General features: G+C 34.2%; 3 protein-coding genes across 3 annotated transcripts; all 3 read right to left on the reverse strand.

The window, feature by feature from the left end:
* Positions 1-2754: 2754 nt before the first annotated feature.
* LOC123205663 (G-type lectin S-receptor-like serine/threonine-protein kinase LECRK3) lies at positions 2755-5453 on the reverse strand. Its single transcript, XM_044622684.1, has one exon. It carries the CDS (start codon positions 5425-5427, stop codon positions 3031-3033), a length of 2397 nt encoding a protein of 798 aa, XP_044478619.1. The 5' UTR covers positions 5428-5453; the 3' UTR covers positions 2755-3030.
* Positions 5454-8861: 3408 nt separating this feature from the next.
* Positions 8862-11313, reverse strand: LOC123206649 (G-type lectin S-receptor-like serine/threonine-protein kinase LECRK3). The gene has a single exon (XM_044623846.1). The coding sequence runs from the start codon at positions 11291-11293 to the stop codon at positions 8882-8884; it is 2412 nt and encodes an 803-aa protein (XP_044479781.1). The 5' UTR covers positions 11294-11313; the 3' UTR covers positions 8862-8881.
* Positions 11314-15677: 4364 nt separating this feature from the next.
* On the reverse strand, positions 15678-18575 carry LOC123199570 (G-type lectin S-receptor-like serine/threonine-protein kinase LECRK3). The gene has a single exon (XM_044614607.1). The coding sequence runs from the start codon at positions 18240-18242 to the stop codon at positions 15834-15836; it is 2409 nt and encodes an 802-aa protein (XP_044470542.1). The 5' UTR covers positions 18243-18575; the 3' UTR covers positions 15678-15833.
* Between the last annotated feature and the right edge of the window lie 343 nt (positions 18576-18918).

Genomic DNA, 18918 nt, shown 5'->3' on the forward strand with positions numbered 1-18918 from the left:
TTTTTCATATTGTACAAGTGGTAATTATTTTTTTAAAATTAATCAGACTTTAGTTAAAATTGGTGCTGTTGAGATTTTCCCAAACTAGGTATTTATATTCGTCTCATTTAGTTGAGCAAGAAAGATCTGAATATTATATTTTAGGGAAATTGAAATTTTTAGCGCTATTTTATTCCGTCTATACAAAATTGTCACTTATCCTAAAACTTTCACAAATATACCATAACAGTACTCACCTTCTCCAAAATATCCTTCTTTAATCTTTTATACATAAATTCTCTCTCTTCTTCTCTATAACTTTTTTCTCTCTTCTTCCTCTTCTTCCAAAGTGATAAAAGAATCACTATCTCTTCTTCCTCATCTTCAAAAACAAAAGCAAGAAGAAAAATACTGAATTCTTCAGATTAAGAATTCTTCAAAGTAAGAATTTAAAAAAAAAAGAGTAACTTACAAAAAAACTCAACCACATCTACTGTACATATATGGAGGAAATGACGATCGGAGAAGATCATGTAGCAATATTTAATTGGAAAAAGAAAAAAAATTGAAATCTAAGGATTAAAACTGAAAAAAAAAAAATTTGCTTTAACTGGAAAAAAAAAAGGTGAAAGTTGCTGCTGGGATTTCAGGGGTTGACGTGAAGATACATACATATAAGGGTTGGCAATGCCTTATATGTATGTATCTTCAGGGTTGGCGTTGAAAACCCAGCAGCAACTTTCACCTTTTTTTTTTTTTTTTAGTTGAAGCAAAATTTTTTTTTTTTAGTTTTAATCTTTAAATTTCAATTTTTTTTCTTTTTCCAATTAAATACTGCTACATGGTCTTCTCCGATCGTCATTTCCTCTATGTATGTACAGTGGATGTGGTTGAGTTTTTTTGTGAGTTACTCTTAATTTTTTTAAATCTTACTTTGAAGAATTCTTAATCTGAAGAATTCAATATTTTCCTTCTTGCTTTTATTTTTGAAGATGAGGAAGAAGAGATAGTGATTCTTTTATCACTTTGGAAGAAGAGGAATAAGAGAGAAAAAAGTTACAGAGAAGAAGAGAGAGAATTTGTGCATGAAAGATTGAAGAGGGGTATTTTGGGAAAGGTGATTACTATTGTGGTATATTTGTGAAAGCTTTAGGATAGGTGACATTTTTGTATACACGGAATAAAATAGTGGTAAAAATTTCAATTTCCCTATATTTTATTTGGCCCTAATATTATAGAGTGCATTTGCTAATGTCCTTATTCATTTGCACCTTGAGCTACTTCCTTTTTGTTCCTTCTCTTTTAGTTTTCTATTTGCATGATGGTTTCGAGATTCAGATCGTTAGATACAATCTTCTAGCGAATTCTTGAAGGGATTTCACCACACCATTTAAGTGAAAATTGAACAAGTCTAGTGTGGCCTACGAATCAACAACTGAGGGGATTTCAACATGCTACGCGACTCAACGTCCTTGTTGAGATTTTCTTCACCATCATTAAGGGACTTAATGTCCTTGTTGAGGTTTATTATAGTATCGTTACGAAACTCAATATCCTCATTAAGGTTTGAGTCACTATTATTATAAGACTCAACATTCTCGTTAAAGTGAATTTATTTCGTGTTTTGTCAATATAAGATTTATCTAATGACGTTATATTTACCCTCTCTATAGGACTACGAGAATCAACGTTCTCGTAGAAATTTCAATTTCCCTATATTTTATTTGGCCCTAATATTATAGAGTGCATTTGCTAATGTCCTTATTCATTTGCACCTTGAGCTACTTCCTTTTTGTTCCTTCTCTTTTAGTTTTCTATTTGCATGATGGTTTCGAGATTCAGATCGTTAGATACAATCTTCTAGCGAATTCTTGAAGGGATTTCACCACACCATTTAAGTGAAAATTGAACAAGTCTAGTGTGGCCTACGAATCAACAACTGAGGGGATTTCAACATGCTACGCGACTCAACGTCCTTGTTGAGATTTTCTTCACCATCATTAAGGGACTTAATGTCCTTGTTGAGGTTTATTATAGTATCGTTACGAAACTCAATATCCTCATTAAGGTTTGAGTCACTATTATTATAAGACTCAACATTCTCGTTAAAGTGAATTTATTTCGTGTTTTGTCAATATAAGATTTATCTAATGACGTTATATTTACCCTCTCTATAGGACTACGAGAATCAACGTTCTCGTAGAAGTTTGTCCCCCCCCCCCCCCCCCCCCCCCCCCAATTGTTTAAAATGGCACATGTCCAATGACTCAACACATACCATCAATTACATCTAATCCAACAACCTAGCGTCATTAAGGTTTGTCTCATTAATGTTACGAAACTTACCGTTTTTGTTGAAGTTTACCTACCATCATTACGTGACTCAATGTCTTGGCCAAAGTGTATCTCTCTTATGATATTATCAAATTAGGATTTTATCAAGTAGTATTTCATTTACCCCTTTATAGGATTATGAGATTTATCATCTTTATTGAAGTTTCCTCTACTATTGTTCAAGAACACATACAAAATGGTTATGATATATTAGTAACATTGAATACACGTTTATCATGATTTTACATTCAGTTCATTAGTTCAAACCACAATCAAGATATTACCCACTTTGGACACATAGTACATTTTTTGGGTTTTGCAACTTAAAGTGGAAAGTGTATGAGTTAATTAACTAATCTTCTCTTATCAATGCACATCCCATTGTTTGCTCACAATTTATTTAACTAATTTTCTCTTATCATTACTTGTGAGATATCAATACTCAACATATTTGTCATACTTTATAAATGTGAGATTTGTCCATGTGTTACAACTTATTTCCTTTTGTGGCAACCTCATCATTTTCGCTGCTCATGAAATGAGTTTGTGAACAATAAGTTGGAGAATGAAATGAAGACATAGTTTATTGTAATTCATGCTGAGAGTTCTGAAAATTTGTATATGTGAGAACAGTTTACATGGTCGATCACACAATTGCCTGCCTTATCTGGCTGATCAGATAGACTTTATTGTCAATTCAACATGCATTATGCACATTTATATTGAACTGATAAATGAGTTTGGATCTGGAGGAATAGAGACTTCAACAGCACCTTCCATCATCTGAGCAACTTTCTTCATGGTTGGTCTCAATGATGGATCCTCCTGAATGCACCAGATTGAGATCATCACAAATTTCTCTACCGTCTTCATGTCTTCCATGACTTCTTCATCTTTCTCCACTAACAAGTCCAATCTCCCTTCTTTAAAGCAATCATATGCCCAATCTGCAAGTACAATTTGACATTCTTCCTCTGCATTTATATCAAATTTTCTTCTGCTGCAAACAAGCTCCAGCAGCAGAATTCCAAAGCTGTAAACATCAACTTTAGATGTGACAGGCAGGTTCTTGAACCATTCAGGGGCAACATAGCCTTTGGTTCCCCTTATTTTTGTTGTGGTGTGAGTCTGGCATACTTTCAACAGCTTGGCCAGCCCAAAATCAGATATCCTTGCTGTTAGATAGTTGTCGAGGAGAATGTTTTGAGGCTTTATGTCACAATGTATGATCGGATTGATGCACTCTTCGTGCAAGTAATACAAGCCTCTGGCAATTCCAAAAGCAATCTGCATCCTTTTGTACCAATTGAGCTTTGAGTCTTCAAACAATAAATCTGATAAAGAGCCATTGCTCATGTATTCATAGACGAGAAGGCGGTGTTGCCCCTCTTTGCAGAATCCCAGCAGCTCCATTAAGTTCTTGTGATTTGTTCGCCCAATTGCAGTCATTTCTGCTTTAAATTCTTCCTCACCTTCGCTTACAGCCTTGTTTAACTTCTTGACTGCAACAAGTTTATTGTTCTCATTTGCTAAAACTCCTTTATAAACGGTTCCAAAAGCACCACTGCCAAGCTCTTCCTTAAATCCCCCTGTAACTTCCACTAGTTCTTTGTAAGTGAAGCTTCGCAGATTTCCTACTGGCATGCCTTTTTCTGGCCGCCTTCGATTCAAGCGGTAAAAGAAAATGCAGGTTGCTAGCAGGAAGAGGAGATTAAGAAAGGCTGAGCTGCCTAATATTCCTGATAAAACGTAGATCAATGTCGAATTTTCTGTTTTCTTTGAAGCCGGATCTGAAGTGGAGTTACCTGTCCTTACTTTAATCAAGGCTTTCCCTCCAGTGCTCAGATCAAACCTCCCATTTGACAGAGGAAGTCTCTTCTTCCAGCATTCTGCATCTCTGAAAATGGCAGCATCACAAAAACAGTCACTCAAGCAAACCTGTCTACACCAGTCCTCACTCACTGATTGATAATATTCATAATCATTCAGCGGCCAATCTGTATTAAGCATTTCTCTTAACTCAAAAAGATCCATTTCTTCCAATGCTTTTTCACAACTCTGTGGAGCAAAGTTTTTCTGGCATCCCTTCATCACATCATTTGGATCCACAAAGGTGTAACCATAAGGGCACTGACAGATCTTTCCCGAATCCTCTCCCAAACTGCAGTAACTATTGAGGCCACAAGCGCCGCTGCCTGTATCTTCTCGAATCGCCAGGCATATGTTTGATGGAGTATAAAACAAAGTGGACCAACGCATAGGCCACTTCCCACCACTTGCTGCTGTGCTCTTTGGGTAAATATATCGCCTAAAAATTCCATCGCTGTCGACAGCTGCTCTCTGGTAGAAGTCTTGTGTTGATGCTACATCTGATGAAACCATATTGACAATGCTTTGGTTCTTGGCTACAACATATATAAAGGCAGACTGGTTGAAGATCAGCTGGAAGCCACTGCCTGCAGTAGAAGTAGACCAATAAGCAAAATTTGGTGTATCAAGCGGGAAACTTGTGGTGAGTAATTGGAGATTTCCATCATTTTGTAGGTGGAGCATAAATCTCCCAGTTGAAAAATTTGTATCCGAAATAGGAGCATAGAGTTTCATTTCTAGATTCATTATCTGTGTGGGAAGAATTGTATCTGTTGGATTATCAAAACTCTCCCACAAAGTGGCTGAATCTCTGCTCGCTAGAATAAAGTTTCCAGTGTCAAGCATGGCTGCATAGGCAACTGCAGTGGCACCAGGTTCGGCTACTAGCGTCTGCTTTCCGGTAGAATCAATGAGAACAAAATTGCCATTTGCAGTAAGTTCAACCTTTGATCCACTTTGCACATAATTATCTCTGTTGGCTGACCAGACAATGGTTCTCTCAGGTATTTTGTTAAACCAGATGGCTAGTAAGAAGCCCTGATTCTCAATTTTCCTAAAACCAAGAGCAAAATCACCAGAAGGCGACACCCAGGAAGGCGAGGCAGAGTCATCAGACGCTGTGAGAGATGAGCCCAATGATACATTTGTATAGCTTTGAGCACCACAGGAAATTGGCAATAACAGAAGAATCAATGCATAGAAATGATGTAGAAGCACAGAAGCCATATATGTAAAGTGTTTCATTTTTCCAAAACTATAATTCTGAATCCTGAATCCTGTATGATTGTACAAGAAAACATGGGAATTTCTCTATTTATGCTATAAATTAATTAAGTCTAATCTTTGACTTTGAACCATTGAAGCATTGTAATAGTTATTCCACCAGTTAAATCAACTAATTTAATTTAGAGTAATATTATATATACTCATTTTAGGTACACAAATATGTACACACTTACATGTTTCATCATATGATTGAGTGTTGTTTTATCTTTAATTTAAAATCACTCAATTATATAATGATATATATAAATGTATACATATTTATATATTTAAAATTGGATACATATAATTTTATTGTTTAATTTACTTTTCTTTGCCGGCCTGGCTGAAGTTACATCAATGAAATTTACTTGTGCAAGCAAACTCTATGACCACAGATTTGTAATAGTCTTCACCAACTGGATTAGGGAGCTTGGAAGATTCATCTGCACATCATTTGACAGCAACATTTTGTCTCTGTGCTTCCCAGACATTGATTATTCTTTTTCAACCAAGCTTTTCCTTTGAAAATGAATATGCAAGTGTTTTTGGTAAATAATGAACAATTGTGTTCATATTTGGTTTCTATGTGTTTGCATATAAATGTATGCACACGGTTGCATTATGTGAATGCATTTGGTCTATATTGTCTTTATTCAAATTAGTTTTTGAGTTGTTGAGATTCGTAACAAGTGTCGTTATCTTCTTTACTCAGTGGATATTAAAACCAATTCTATTACGAACCTATATTTTCTTTGATTTTTTTAGTGCTATTTGATTAGGTTCATTTTTGTTGTTTGAGTGCAATTTCATCATGCAATTTCTCTATTTGTTTTTAGTATTCATCTTGTAGGCTAGTTTATTTGTTCAAATCGTGGGATACACATATGTTATTGGAGCTTTAAGGGATTTCAATGCATTGACTTGATGGATTTGGCTGAGCTAATATTATTAGATTGAACAACGTTCATTAAAGTCTTCCTCAAGAAATTTCCTTGCTTGGACTTATTCAACCATGACTATAATCACAGTGCTTCACGCAAGTTATATATATTATATATATATATTGAGAGGTGTGTTCAAAATTATCTGATAACTAAATTGAACCGTTTTTTAAACCGAAACCCTAATCGAAAAATAGGTTATTCAAAAAATCGGTTCGGATATCGGTTCAAAAATATATAAAAACCAAATTTTCGGTTCGGTTACCGGTTTGCCAAATTTTCAAAATCGGTTAACCGAACCGAATCGGTTTTAAAAAAATCGAATAAAAATATAATAAAATATTAATAGAATATTGAATAAATTTTCAAAAAATTAGAAAAAAATAATAAAATATGATAATTTTTAAAATTCAGTTCAAAAATTCGGTTCGGTTAATTGATATTTTCGGTTCGGTTCAAAATCGGTTAATTTTTAAATCGATTCGGTTTTGGTTCATGATTTTTTTCAAACCGAAAATTCGGTTCGATTAATCGGTTTTGAACACCCCTATATATATATATATATATATATATATATATATATATATATATATATATATATAAAATGTAACTTATAAAAGGTATTAACTTGAATCAACTGCTTTTGAAACTTAAAAAGAAGAATTTTCTTTTCAATCTTTCAAAATACACGGATTCATTGAAATCATTTGAAGGAAGAAATTTCCTCCATGGAAGGACCTGAAAGCTCCTCATCATTATGGCTTAAGCGACATCGTTTTTTCATCTCCAAGCTAACAAAATGCAGTATTTCACATGATTTACCCAGAACTTAAATCTTCTCATATTAATTTACCGAGGGGAAGTTCAAGCAATGAAGCATGCAATCGGACTAGAAGTTGCTTGAAACTTCATATTAAAGTTTCACATTTTTTAATGTACAAATAGATATATAAATGATGTATTATCATATAATTAGATATATACTCATTTATGTATTCAAAAATATGTAAACGTAGCATTGTTACTTATATAATTCTAACACTCAATATGATTAGTGGCTCTTAAAATGAATATTCATGTAATGTGCATTTTTGGTTTGTTGGTTTGTTGGGCTAACGCACTATATTGTATCAACCGTTAGGGGTGTTCAAAACCAGTTAACTGTACCACTTTGCCAATTTTTTGAACCAACTGAATTTTTGGTTTGGAAAAAATTATGAACCAAAACCGAATTGATTTAAAGATTAACCGATTTTGAACCGAATCGAAAATATCAATTAACTGAACCGAAATTTTGGTTAACCAATTTTTAAATAGAATTTCAAAAAATTATCATATTTTATTATTTTTTGAAAATATATTCAATAATCTATTAATATTTTATTCAATTTTTTAAAAACAGGTTCGATTCAGTTAATCGGTTTTTAAAATTAGGTAAACCAGTAATCTAACCAAAAATTCGGTTTATTTATATTTTTGAACCAATATTTGAATCGATTTTTCGATAATCTATTTTTTTATTTGGTTTTTTATTTAAAAATCGGTTTGATTCGGTTATCAGATAATTTTGAATATCAATATTGGGGCAAGAAGATGTTAGGGACTTATACGGGGAAAAAATAAATGAATAAGCAAAAGTTGCCAAGCTATTTGACTTGCAAGACTTTAATGATGTAAATTTTAGGATTTTAGGATTTATAAATAAAATGACAAATTTATTCTTATCCTAGTGGAAACATGATTTTGAATAAAAAAATGCAGACAATTAAGCGAACGAATCGAGAAGGATAATTGACAATAAGAGAGATGAGGAGAGAAGTCGGAGAATCTAGAAGGGTGGGAGGGGGCATTTCAGTAAAAATGGGAAAAGTTATTTTATGTATCAGTAATTTTCCCTTACATACTTGAGTGGCACAATCACAACAGAAACTCTCAACTGTTATGAACTCACCATCAAGGACGGTACTATTTTCACATATCAACTAAGTATCATACAGTTTGAATCTCTTTCACCCACATATGTTAGCATTCCCCCATAATCTGGACGTACTCCAGGTCTCAGCACTTCCATTTAGATTTCAACTAAGTGTTATACAATTCAAAAATTATCTTTCTCACCCACACGTGACAATATTCCCCCTTCATCTGGACCTCCTACAGGCTTAAAAATCTCAACAATTCTGTTCTCTTATCAATTCAGAAAAAATTGAATTTGACAAAACAGCCTTTGACAAAAGTTAATTCATAAATAAGTGTTTTGAGTTTTTGAAATGTCACTGTCGTGTCATTGAGAATGAGCTAAAACATGGGTGGGAAATAGTCCTCCGGCTTTTTTACAAAATGAAAACTTCACTTGATTTACCCACTTGAAAGTTGAAACCATTAACAACTTAGCAACTAATTGGCCCATCACCCTTACAATTCACCATCTAACCTGGGAAAAACATTATTAATATTATAAAGGAAGAGCAAAGAACAACGCTGGAATTTGATCAATTTGTCATGCTAAATGGGCACGGACATGAAGGAACTGGTACTTCAACAACTCCTTCAAGCATCTGAGTGACCTTCCTCATCGTCGGCCGAAGAGATGGATCTTCTTGAATGCACCAAAGGGCAACCATCACAAATCTTTCAACCTTCTTTTTGTCATTTAAGGCCTCCATGTCAAACTCCACCAGAGCATCCAATCTTTCTTCATAATAACAGTCATAAGCCCAATCTGTCAACAATGCAAAAGCATCATTTACTTCCATGTTCACATTCCTTCTACAACAAATGATCTCTAAAAGCAGCACACCAAAGCTGAACACATCCACTTTCACTGTGATGGGCAAGTTCCTAAACCACTCAGGTGCAACATACCCTTTGGTTCCTCTAATATTGGTGTGTGTATAGCTCTGGCCAAGCATCAGAAGTTTCGCCAATCCAAAATCAGAGATTCGAGCAGTGTAGTAGTCATCAAGCAGTATGTTTTGAGGCTTTATATCACAATGGATAATCTGTGTGCTACATTCTTCATGTAGGTATAAGAGTCCTCTTGCAATCCCGAGACCAATTTGTGCTCTCTGACTCCATTTAAGTTTTGATTCACTAAACAGGAAGCTTGCTAAAGCGCCATTGCTCAAGAACTCGTATACAAGTAAATGATGCACCCCATCATCACAAAATCCAATCAGGCGAACCAGGTTCTTGTGATGAGTTTGGCCAATAACATTTACTTCAGTTTTGAATTCCTTCTCAGCATCTGTCCCCAAAGAATTCAATTTCTTCACAGCAACCGGAGTGACATATCTCATTTGAATGAGCCCTTTGTAAACGATGCCAAAAGCTCCCTTTCCCAGTTCTTCCTTGAATCCATCTGTAGCTTCTTCAAGTTCTTTGTAAGTAAAGCAACGCAAATTTGTTTCCACAACATCATGATGGTGAGTAATTTGTCTATGTACCTTTTTATGAACAAGGAAAAAGCAAAGACAAACAGCAGTAACCAGTATAACATTGAAAAAAACTGAGCCACCAAGAAGTACAGATCCCACAATGATCACATTGTCTTTGTTCTTCTGATTCTTCATATCTGATCTCGGCAAAACCGGATCACCTCTGGAAGGAGGATTACCTTTCCTGATTTTGATAAGAGCCTTACCATTAAGAGTATTATCAAATCTCCCATTTGATAGTGGTAACTTCTTCTTCCAACACATATCACCGGATCGAAAAATAGCAACAGCACACTTACAATCCTGTAAGCAAGATTCTCTACACTGTTTTTCAGTAAAAGTCTGCAAGAGTGCATAATCAGATGTTGGCCAGTCAGTGTTTATGACTTCTTCAAAATCATATAAATCTGCTGGAGAACCCTCTTCGTCTTCTGCACAGCTCTGCGTGAAGTTGGGTTTGCAGTCACCATACTTATTGTTCGGATCAGATAAAAGGTACCCTTTTGGGCAGTCACAGATGGGCCTATTGTCTCCAGGGTTCAGTCTACAAAAGCTGTTAAAACCACAAGTGCCGCTGCCAATTCGAGTAGAACTTGCCTTGCATATATCATCCGGAATGGACCAAAGAGCCGTCCAGCCTTCATTACTGGAATTCCTAGGATGCTGATACAGAGTAAAGACTCCATCAAAATTGATGGTCGCTCTGTAGTAAAAGTCCTTAGCTGAAGGGTTGATTGATCTGCTGGTTAGAAAGTGTCTTTGATCATTACTAAGCAATAAGTAGAAGTAGCCGGACTCATTGAAGGCCACCCTTTCACCAGAGGAAGTAGCTTCAGTAGTTTCAGTGTCATAATAAGGATCATTGGTACTGTCAGTGGGCAGGTTTATGGTATTAAGCACAAGATTCCCCTCTGGTCTCATCCTCATTCGAAACCTTCCCTTGGAGAAATTAGTTGCAGACAGTTTAGAAGAAAGCAGCTCCCCAGATTCCAATGTCTGTGAAGGCAACATGGTATCCGCAGGATGCCTGAAGCTCTCCCATGCCTTATCTGAACTGCTGCTGTAAAGCTCAAAGTTGCCTGTATTACTCATAACACCAAGATCAACAGTATTCCTAACGGGATCAGAATTCCATAATTCATCGCCTTGAGGGCTTCGCAGAACCAGCCCACTATCAGAAGTTAGCTCTACTCTGGATCCTCTTGGTGCAGGCTTATCTCCATTTGCAAACCAAACGATGGTTTTGGATGGTATCTTATCATACCATATAGAGAGCAAGAAGAGCTCGTTACTGTTGTCAATAGGGCGAAAACCGAAGGCAAAATCTCCAGACGGAGAAATCCATGAAGAAGAATTTTCAGCTGCTGATAGAAAACGTCCAACAGTTATGTTACCATTAGTTTGAGCAATGGCTGAAAATTGTTGCAGAAAAACAAAGGAAGAGATCAGAAGAAGATTGACAGCCATTGCTAGAGCAAATTGCAGTTAAATTTGTTGCATCCACAGGGCCTGGGATGAAACAAATTAATAAGTGAAGCTTGTAATCAAAGTAAACCAAGTTTTCTTTGGTCTCCCAGGTAAGAAATATAGCTAACGTGGTTGGAAGTTTATTTTATTAAGGATAATAGTATTTATTTATAAAATAATTTATATTTAATAAGATTTTAATATTTAAATTCAACCTGTTAATGTAAAACTATGACTATTTATGACAAAAAAAATGATTTTTTATAATAAAATGATATGAGTCTTTACTAATAGTAAAGTATGACTTTAAATAATAAAATAATGATATATTTTTTGATGATAAATCACTATTAACTCTATAAATAAAGTTTGTTCTCTCTCTAACCCTTACAACATTATATTACTCTGATATTACATTACAATACACTTACAAATTTTATTACGCACCTCACACACTTAAAGTAACAATTTATATATAAAAAAACTTTAAATTATTTTTATTCATCATTAAATCAAGAGGTCAAGTGAGAGATATAAACATCTTCTAAATTTTTTTATAAATTTTATTTAACATTAGTACGTTATAAAATACGATGGAATGAAAGTACTTTTTTATTTAATGTAAAAAATATAAAATTTAAGATTCATAGGCATAATAATTATTTTCTCTTAAATGCAATTATTATGAATTATAGTATAGACATAATTAATTATTTTTTATACATATAATAATAATTTATATTATAAATATAATAATTTAATATTTAATTATTTTTACTTTAAAATAATTATTAATTACTTACATCCCAACACTTTGACTGGATCAGTTAAATGAATGGTCAGGAAGTAAAGGCAAATTGACTTACACAACCCTTCCAGGTACAAAGATGTAATCTTGTTAAAAGCGTAACTTGCAACTCTAACAATGAGAAAATGTAACAAAAATCACAAAATCATTTCAAATAATTGTACATTTTTAGAACACTACTGATCAAATCAAAACATCTAGAACAGGATCATAAATTTTGGGGTTACAGTCTGGACCTTGATCAACAACATTGGAATTTTGCAAAGAGGAAGATTCGAACCAAATTTTACAGATATCCCAATAGTAATCGAACCCGTGGCAATCCAGTCGTTTTTACAGATAACGAACTTGACCATCCCAGTACTGTAGAGAATTCTGACTTGTAAACAAAAGGGTCAGACAGGATCATAAATTTTGAGATCCGCCACCCAAGGTGCAGTGAAAACCATAACTTCTAATCTCTCATATATTTTTTTTAATCTTAAATCCTAATTCATAATTAATTTTTTATTAAAAACTTCAATTAGAATCAAAAATAAAATTGTTATTTATTAAAAATTTAAAAAAATCAAAATTTTATCACATTTTTTTTTATAAATTTAAAAATCTCACAATTTCTCTTAACCTAAAATTGAAAAATAATATATACTCTTTAGATTTGTTCTTTTTCTCCCTAATGATAATTCACCATCTCTAATCATCAGTCATCTTCTCTTCTATCTTATCTCTCTCTCTCGTCTTATCTCTCCCTGCTAGTTTCTATCTTCCTTTTCTAATCGTTTTCAGTCAAGACGAAAACGAAAATAAAGATGGAAGAGAGAGATAAGGAAGGAGAAAGGATCACCAACGATCGAATACAGTAAATCAGAGTCAAAGAAAAGTGGAAAAAATCGTAAAGTGATATTTGTCACTTTTTAAAATTTAAGTTAAGAGATATTATGAGTTTTTAAAATCTAAGAAGGAAAATATAATAAAATTTTAGTTTTTTAAATTATTTTAATAAATAACAATTTTATCTCTAATTTTAACTAAATTTTTAATAAAAATTTGTTTATGAATAAGTGTTTAAATTTTTTTAAATTGGAAGATATAAGGTTTGGTTTACAATATACGCCGGGTGGGAATAAGTCTTTTGGCATAAGATGAATATTCATGGAACGTGCATTTTGGTTCATTGGCTTGGTTTGGTGTATGACTAACGCACGAGGCACCGCATCGTATCAAGTACCGGCAAGAAAAGGTCAGGTCAAGTCAGGTCAGGGGTTGAGGTTTAGACGAGGAATAAATAAATGAATAAGCAAAAGTTGCCAAGCTGACTTGACTTGGAAGGTTGACAAAGTCATAGATAATATCAGAATCATATCATATTGGGAAAAATTTGCATTTGAGACCAATTTAAAGAAATTGGTTTCATTGACATTCAAGGTAAAGGCAAAGATTTGAGTTTAAATCTTTGTTATATTTTTGAAATTTTAATTTATTTAATATAATAATTATAGATCTAATTAATATGTTATGAATTTATTCATATAATAAATATAAATAAGATCTTTATTTTTAAAAAAAAAAATCTAAAACCAGAGAACTATTTTCTCATCTAGAGATATCACATCAATTACAAAATAAATTTAATAATATGTTTATATTGCACCTGTCTTATTTCCCTCTTAGATTTTTATAGTTAATATTATTATTAGATCAGATCAATTTCATTACTTTACTTAAGTATCGTAAGATTTGAGATATTAACTTGTTAATATAACAATTACGCATGAAGGGTATACGTTTATTCTCAATGCGATTTAAAGAAAACACATCTCGCACGATGTCATATTTCAAATAACCCCTAATATCATTCTAATCTTATTTTATCTTTTACTCATGAAATTAGACGAAACTTTAACTATCAGAGGGTTTTTTTAACAATTGAAAGATAGATTCTAACATCAAATCATCAGTAACGAGTGAAGGTAAGTAGAAGTATTAAAAATTTTCTATATATTAAGTTCAGATTATGTAGAACATGGAGTTTCAGTCTGATTGATTTAGAATCATGTTAGGTTTAAATATTTTGACTCGATAATGTTTATGCATGATTATGGATATATGTAGGTATATACATGAATAAATTTGCATAGAATATGATGGTTATTATAGGATGATTTTGTCGGGTTTCGATACGTTTGCTGATAATTATTTTAATCTTAAATGATTTTAAGGTATACTAGATATATTTTGGGATTGAAATGATATGAAATAAATTTGTGATATATAATCAAAATGTCTTTAAATCTTGTCTCCAAATGTGATGTACAATCATTCCTAGGATCAGAATGATCATGCATTGACGTAAAAGTTAAGATTATGCACAAGTGAATGATCATACATAGGACATACACATTCATTCAACGACTAAGATAGAGACACCACAATCGAATAACAGTCATATATTCGATCCATGTGATTGTTCATTTAGTGTTCATGTAGAAAAGTACACGACCATTCATATCAGTGAAATGACAATAATGATTTTAGTTCACATACAGTCAGTGAATATAAAGAAGTTGAATTCTTTATGATAAAAAATGCACAATCCTTAAAAAAAAAAAAAATCAAACATGATGAATGGACGTAGACACTCATAAAAGAGGCAATTGTTAACATTCAAAGTGAATAAGAGTGTACACCATTTTCGATTGAGATTGAGATTGAAAAAAATCTGATTGGAATTGAGAAATTTCTTTTCAATTTTGGTTTCATTTTAGTTGGATTGACACCTTCAATCTTAATCTTGTTCCGATCGGGATTGAGATTGTTATTAACATAGAAAGAAAATCTGATTCTAATTGGGATTGAGGAAATTTTTTCAATCTAAATCTCATTTTGATTGGGATTAATATTGACTATGAGTGGTGGGAGAGGAGTGGGAGAGGAGGGTTGGTGAACTCCCTAGTAAAGACTCGAAGAAAAAATATATATATATAATTAAATAAAAAATATATAAATATAATTTAAATTTAAATTTAGATAAATACATGTTAAGTTGACCGAAAAGTTGAACAAATCCGGATTTTGACGTGGCAATTTGTTTTGGCATAATTTGGGTGGGAAATTGTTGTACTCTCCTATATAAAAAAGGTGTTTTACAAAGTGATCGGACGAGGAGAAACGCCACATTAATAGGAACTGAGAAAGAGCATCCAGAAGGTGGAGTTGGACCATTAAATTAAAAACAAATAAAGAATTGAGTAGAGTTGATCAATTGTAACCTCGCCCTGACAAAGAGGAAATGGTTATGAGAATGGACGTGATAATCTCACCTTAAATAAAAGGCAGTTGGAGTGCCGAAATAAACTAAAAGACAAGATATATGTACATATGCGTATCCGATTAATAATAAAATAACACACATAATTTTTATATATAATTTTATATATAAATAATTATATAATATTATATAATTAAGTATTATTTTATTTTTAATTTTTAATTATTTAATCATATAATAATGTGTCATTAATTATATACATAATACTACTCTTCTATTATACTATATCATGCCTAAATCAATAATAATTTTACAAAATGAAAACCTCACTTATTTACCGTTTGAAAGCATAAACAACTTAGCATCTAATTGGGCCATCACCCTTGCAATTCACCATCTAACTAGTACAAAACATTATTAATATTATAAAGGAAGGAAGAGCAAAGAACAATGCTGGAGTTTGATCAATTTGTTATGGTAAATGGGCATGGACATGAAGGAACTGGTACTTCAACAACTCCTTCAAGCATCTGAGTGACCTTCCTCATCGTCGGCCGAAGAGATGGATCTTCTTGAATGCACCAAAGGGCAACCATCACAAATCTTTCAACCTTATTCTTGTCATTTAAGGCCTCCTTGTCAAACGCCACCAGATCATCCAATCTTCCTTCATAATAGCAGTCATAAGCCCAGTCTGTCAACAATGCTTCAGCACCATTTACTTCCATGTTCACATTCCTTCTACAACAAATGATCTCTAAAAGCAGCACACCAAAGCTGAACACATCCACTTTCACTGTGATGGGCAAGTTCCTAAACCACTCAGATGCAACATACCCTTTGGTTCCTCTAATATTGGTGTGTGTATAGCTCTGGCCAAGCATCAGAAGTTTTGCCAATCCAAAATCAGAGATTCGAGCGGTGTAGTAGTCATCAAGAAGTATGTTTTGAGGCTTTATATCACAATGGATAATTTGTGTGCTACATTCTTCATGTAGGTACAAGAGTCCTCTTGCAATCCCAAAAGCAATTTGTATTCTCTGACTCCATTTAGGTTTTGAATCACCGAAAAGGAAGCTTGCTAAAGTGCCATTGCTCAAGAACTCGTATACAAGTAAACGATGCACCCCATCATCACAAAATCCAATCAAGCGAACCAGGTTCTTGTGATGAGTTTGGCCAATAACATTTACTTCAGTTTTGAATTCCTTCTCGGTATCTGTCCCCAAAGAATTCAATTTCTTCACAGCAACCGGAGTGACAATACTCATTTGAATGAGCCCTTTGTAAACGATGCCAAAAGCTCCCTTTCCCAGTTCTTCCTTGAATCCATCTGTAGCTTCTTCAAGTTCTTTATAACTAAAGCAACGCAAATTTGTTTCCACAACATCATCATGGTGAGGAATTTGTCTATGTACCTTTTTATGAACAAGGAAAAAGCGAAGACAAACAGCAGTAACCAGTATAACATTGAAAAAAACTGAGCCACCAAGAAGTACAGATCCCACAATGATCACATTGTCTTTGTTCTTCTGATTCTTCATATCTGATCTCGGCAAAACCGGATCACCTCTGGAAGGAGGATTACCTTTCGTGATTTTGATAAGAGCCTTACCATTAAGAGTATTATCAAATCTCCCATTTGATAGTGGTAACTTCTTCTTCCAACACATATCACCGGATCGAAAAATAGCAACAGCACACATACAATCCTGTAAGCAAGATTCTCTACACTGCTGTTCAGTAAAAGGCTGCAAGAGTGCATAATCAGATGTTGGCCAGTCAGTGTTTATGACTTCTTCAAGATCATATAAATCTGCTGGAGAACCCTCTTCGTCTTCTGCACAGCTCTGCGTGAAGTTGGGTTTGCAGTCACCATACTTATTGTTCGGATCAGATAATAAGTACCCTTTTGGGCAGTCACAGATGGGCCTATTGTCTCCTTCCAGTCTACAAAAGCTGTTAAAACCACAAGTGCCGCTGCCAATTCCAGTGAAACTTGCCTTGCATATATCATCCGGAATGGACCAAAGAGCCGTCCAGCTTTCATTCCTGGAATTCTTAGGATGCTGATACAGAGTAAAGACTCCATCAAAATCGATGGTCGCTCTGTAGTAAAAGTCCTTAGCTGAAGGGTTGATTGATCTGCTGGTTAGAAAGTATCTTTGATCATTACTAAGCAATAAGTAGAAGTAGCCGGACTCATTGAAGACCACCCTTTCACCAGAGGAAGTAGCTTCAGTAGTTTTAGTGTCATAATAAGGATCATTGGTACTGTCAGTGGGCAGGTTTAAGGTAGTAAGCACAAGATTCCCCTCTGCTCTCATCCCCAATAGAAACCTTCCCTTGGAGAAATTAGTCGCAGACAGTTTAGGAGAAAGCAGCTCCCCAGATTCCAATGTCTGTGAAGGCAACATGGTATCCGCAGGATGCCTGAAGCTCTCCCATGCCTTATCTGAACTGCTGCTGTAAAGCTCAAAGTTGCCTGTATTACTCATAACACCAAGATCAACAGTACCGCTAACGGGATCAGATTTCCATAATTCATCGCCTTGAGGGCTTCTCAGAACCAGCCCACTATCAGAAGTTAGCTCTACTCTGGATCCTCTTGGTGCAGGCTTATCTCCATTTGCAAACCAAACGATGGTTTTGGATGGTATCTTATCATACCATATAGAGAGCAAGAAGAGCTCGCTACTGTTGTCAATAGGGCGAAAACCGAAGGCAAAATCTCCAGACGGAGAAATCCATGAAGAAGAATTTTCAGCTGCTGATAGAAAACCTCCAACAGTTATGTTACCATTAGTTTGAGCAATGGCTGAAAATTGTTGCAGAAAAAGAAAGGAAGAGATCAGAAGAAGATAGACAGCCATTGCTAAAGCAAATTGCAGTTAAATTTGTTGCATCCACAAAGCCTGGAACGAAACAAATTAGTAAGTGAAGTTTGTAATCTAAGTCAACCAAGTCTTCTTTGGTCTCCCTGTACTTTTACTGGATCAGTTAAGTGAATTGTCCAGAAGAAAAGGCAAAATGGCTTAAGCAATACTTACAGGTACAAAGATGTAATCGTGTTAAAAACATAACTTTCAACTCTAAACAATGAGAAAATGTGACAAAAATCACAAAATCATTTCAAATAACTGTACATTTTTAGAACAGTGTTGATCATTATATCTAGAACAGGATCAAAAATTTTGAGGTCAGGGTTCTAGTTTGACTAGCAGGTTACCGTCTGAATCTTGATCAACGAATGTCTCAACAAGTTATAGATGGAATGACAATTCAACATTATTGGAATTTTGCAAAGAGGAAGATCTGAACCAAATTTCAGCATTCCAATAGTAATCGAACCCGTGGCAATCCAACTGTTCTTACAGATAACGTACTTGACCATCCCAGTACTGTAGACCGGCCTGAAGATGAATTCTGACTCGTAAACAGAAGGATCAGGCAGGATCACAAATTTTAAGGTCCCACCCAAGGTTAAGTGAAAACTACAACTCCTTCCTTTCAATTTTTCGCAATCCAATACTTACCTACCCATTAACA

The sequence above is a fragment of the Mangifera indica genome, chromosome 2, assembly GCF_011075055.1.
Source record: "Mangifera indica cultivar Alphonso chromosome 2, CATAS_Mindica_2.1, whole genome shotgun sequence".
NCBI classification, from domain to species: domain Eukaryota; kingdom Viridiplantae; phylum Streptophyta; class Magnoliopsida; order Sapindales; family Anacardiaceae; genus Mangifera; species Mangifera indica.

Coding starts and splice junctions, on each gene's coding strand:
- LOC123205663 (XM_044622684.1), bottom strand. CDS start 5,427: ATGAAACACTTTACATATATGGCTTCTGTGCTTCTACATCATTTCTAT.
- LOC123206649 (XM_044623846.1), bottom strand. CDS start 11,293: ATGGCTGTCAATCTTCTTCTGATCTCTTCCTTTGTTTTTCTGCAACAA.
- LOC123199570 (XM_044614607.1), bottom strand. CDS start 18,242: ATGGCTGTCTATCTTCTTCTGATCTCTTCCTTTCTTTTTCTGCAACAA.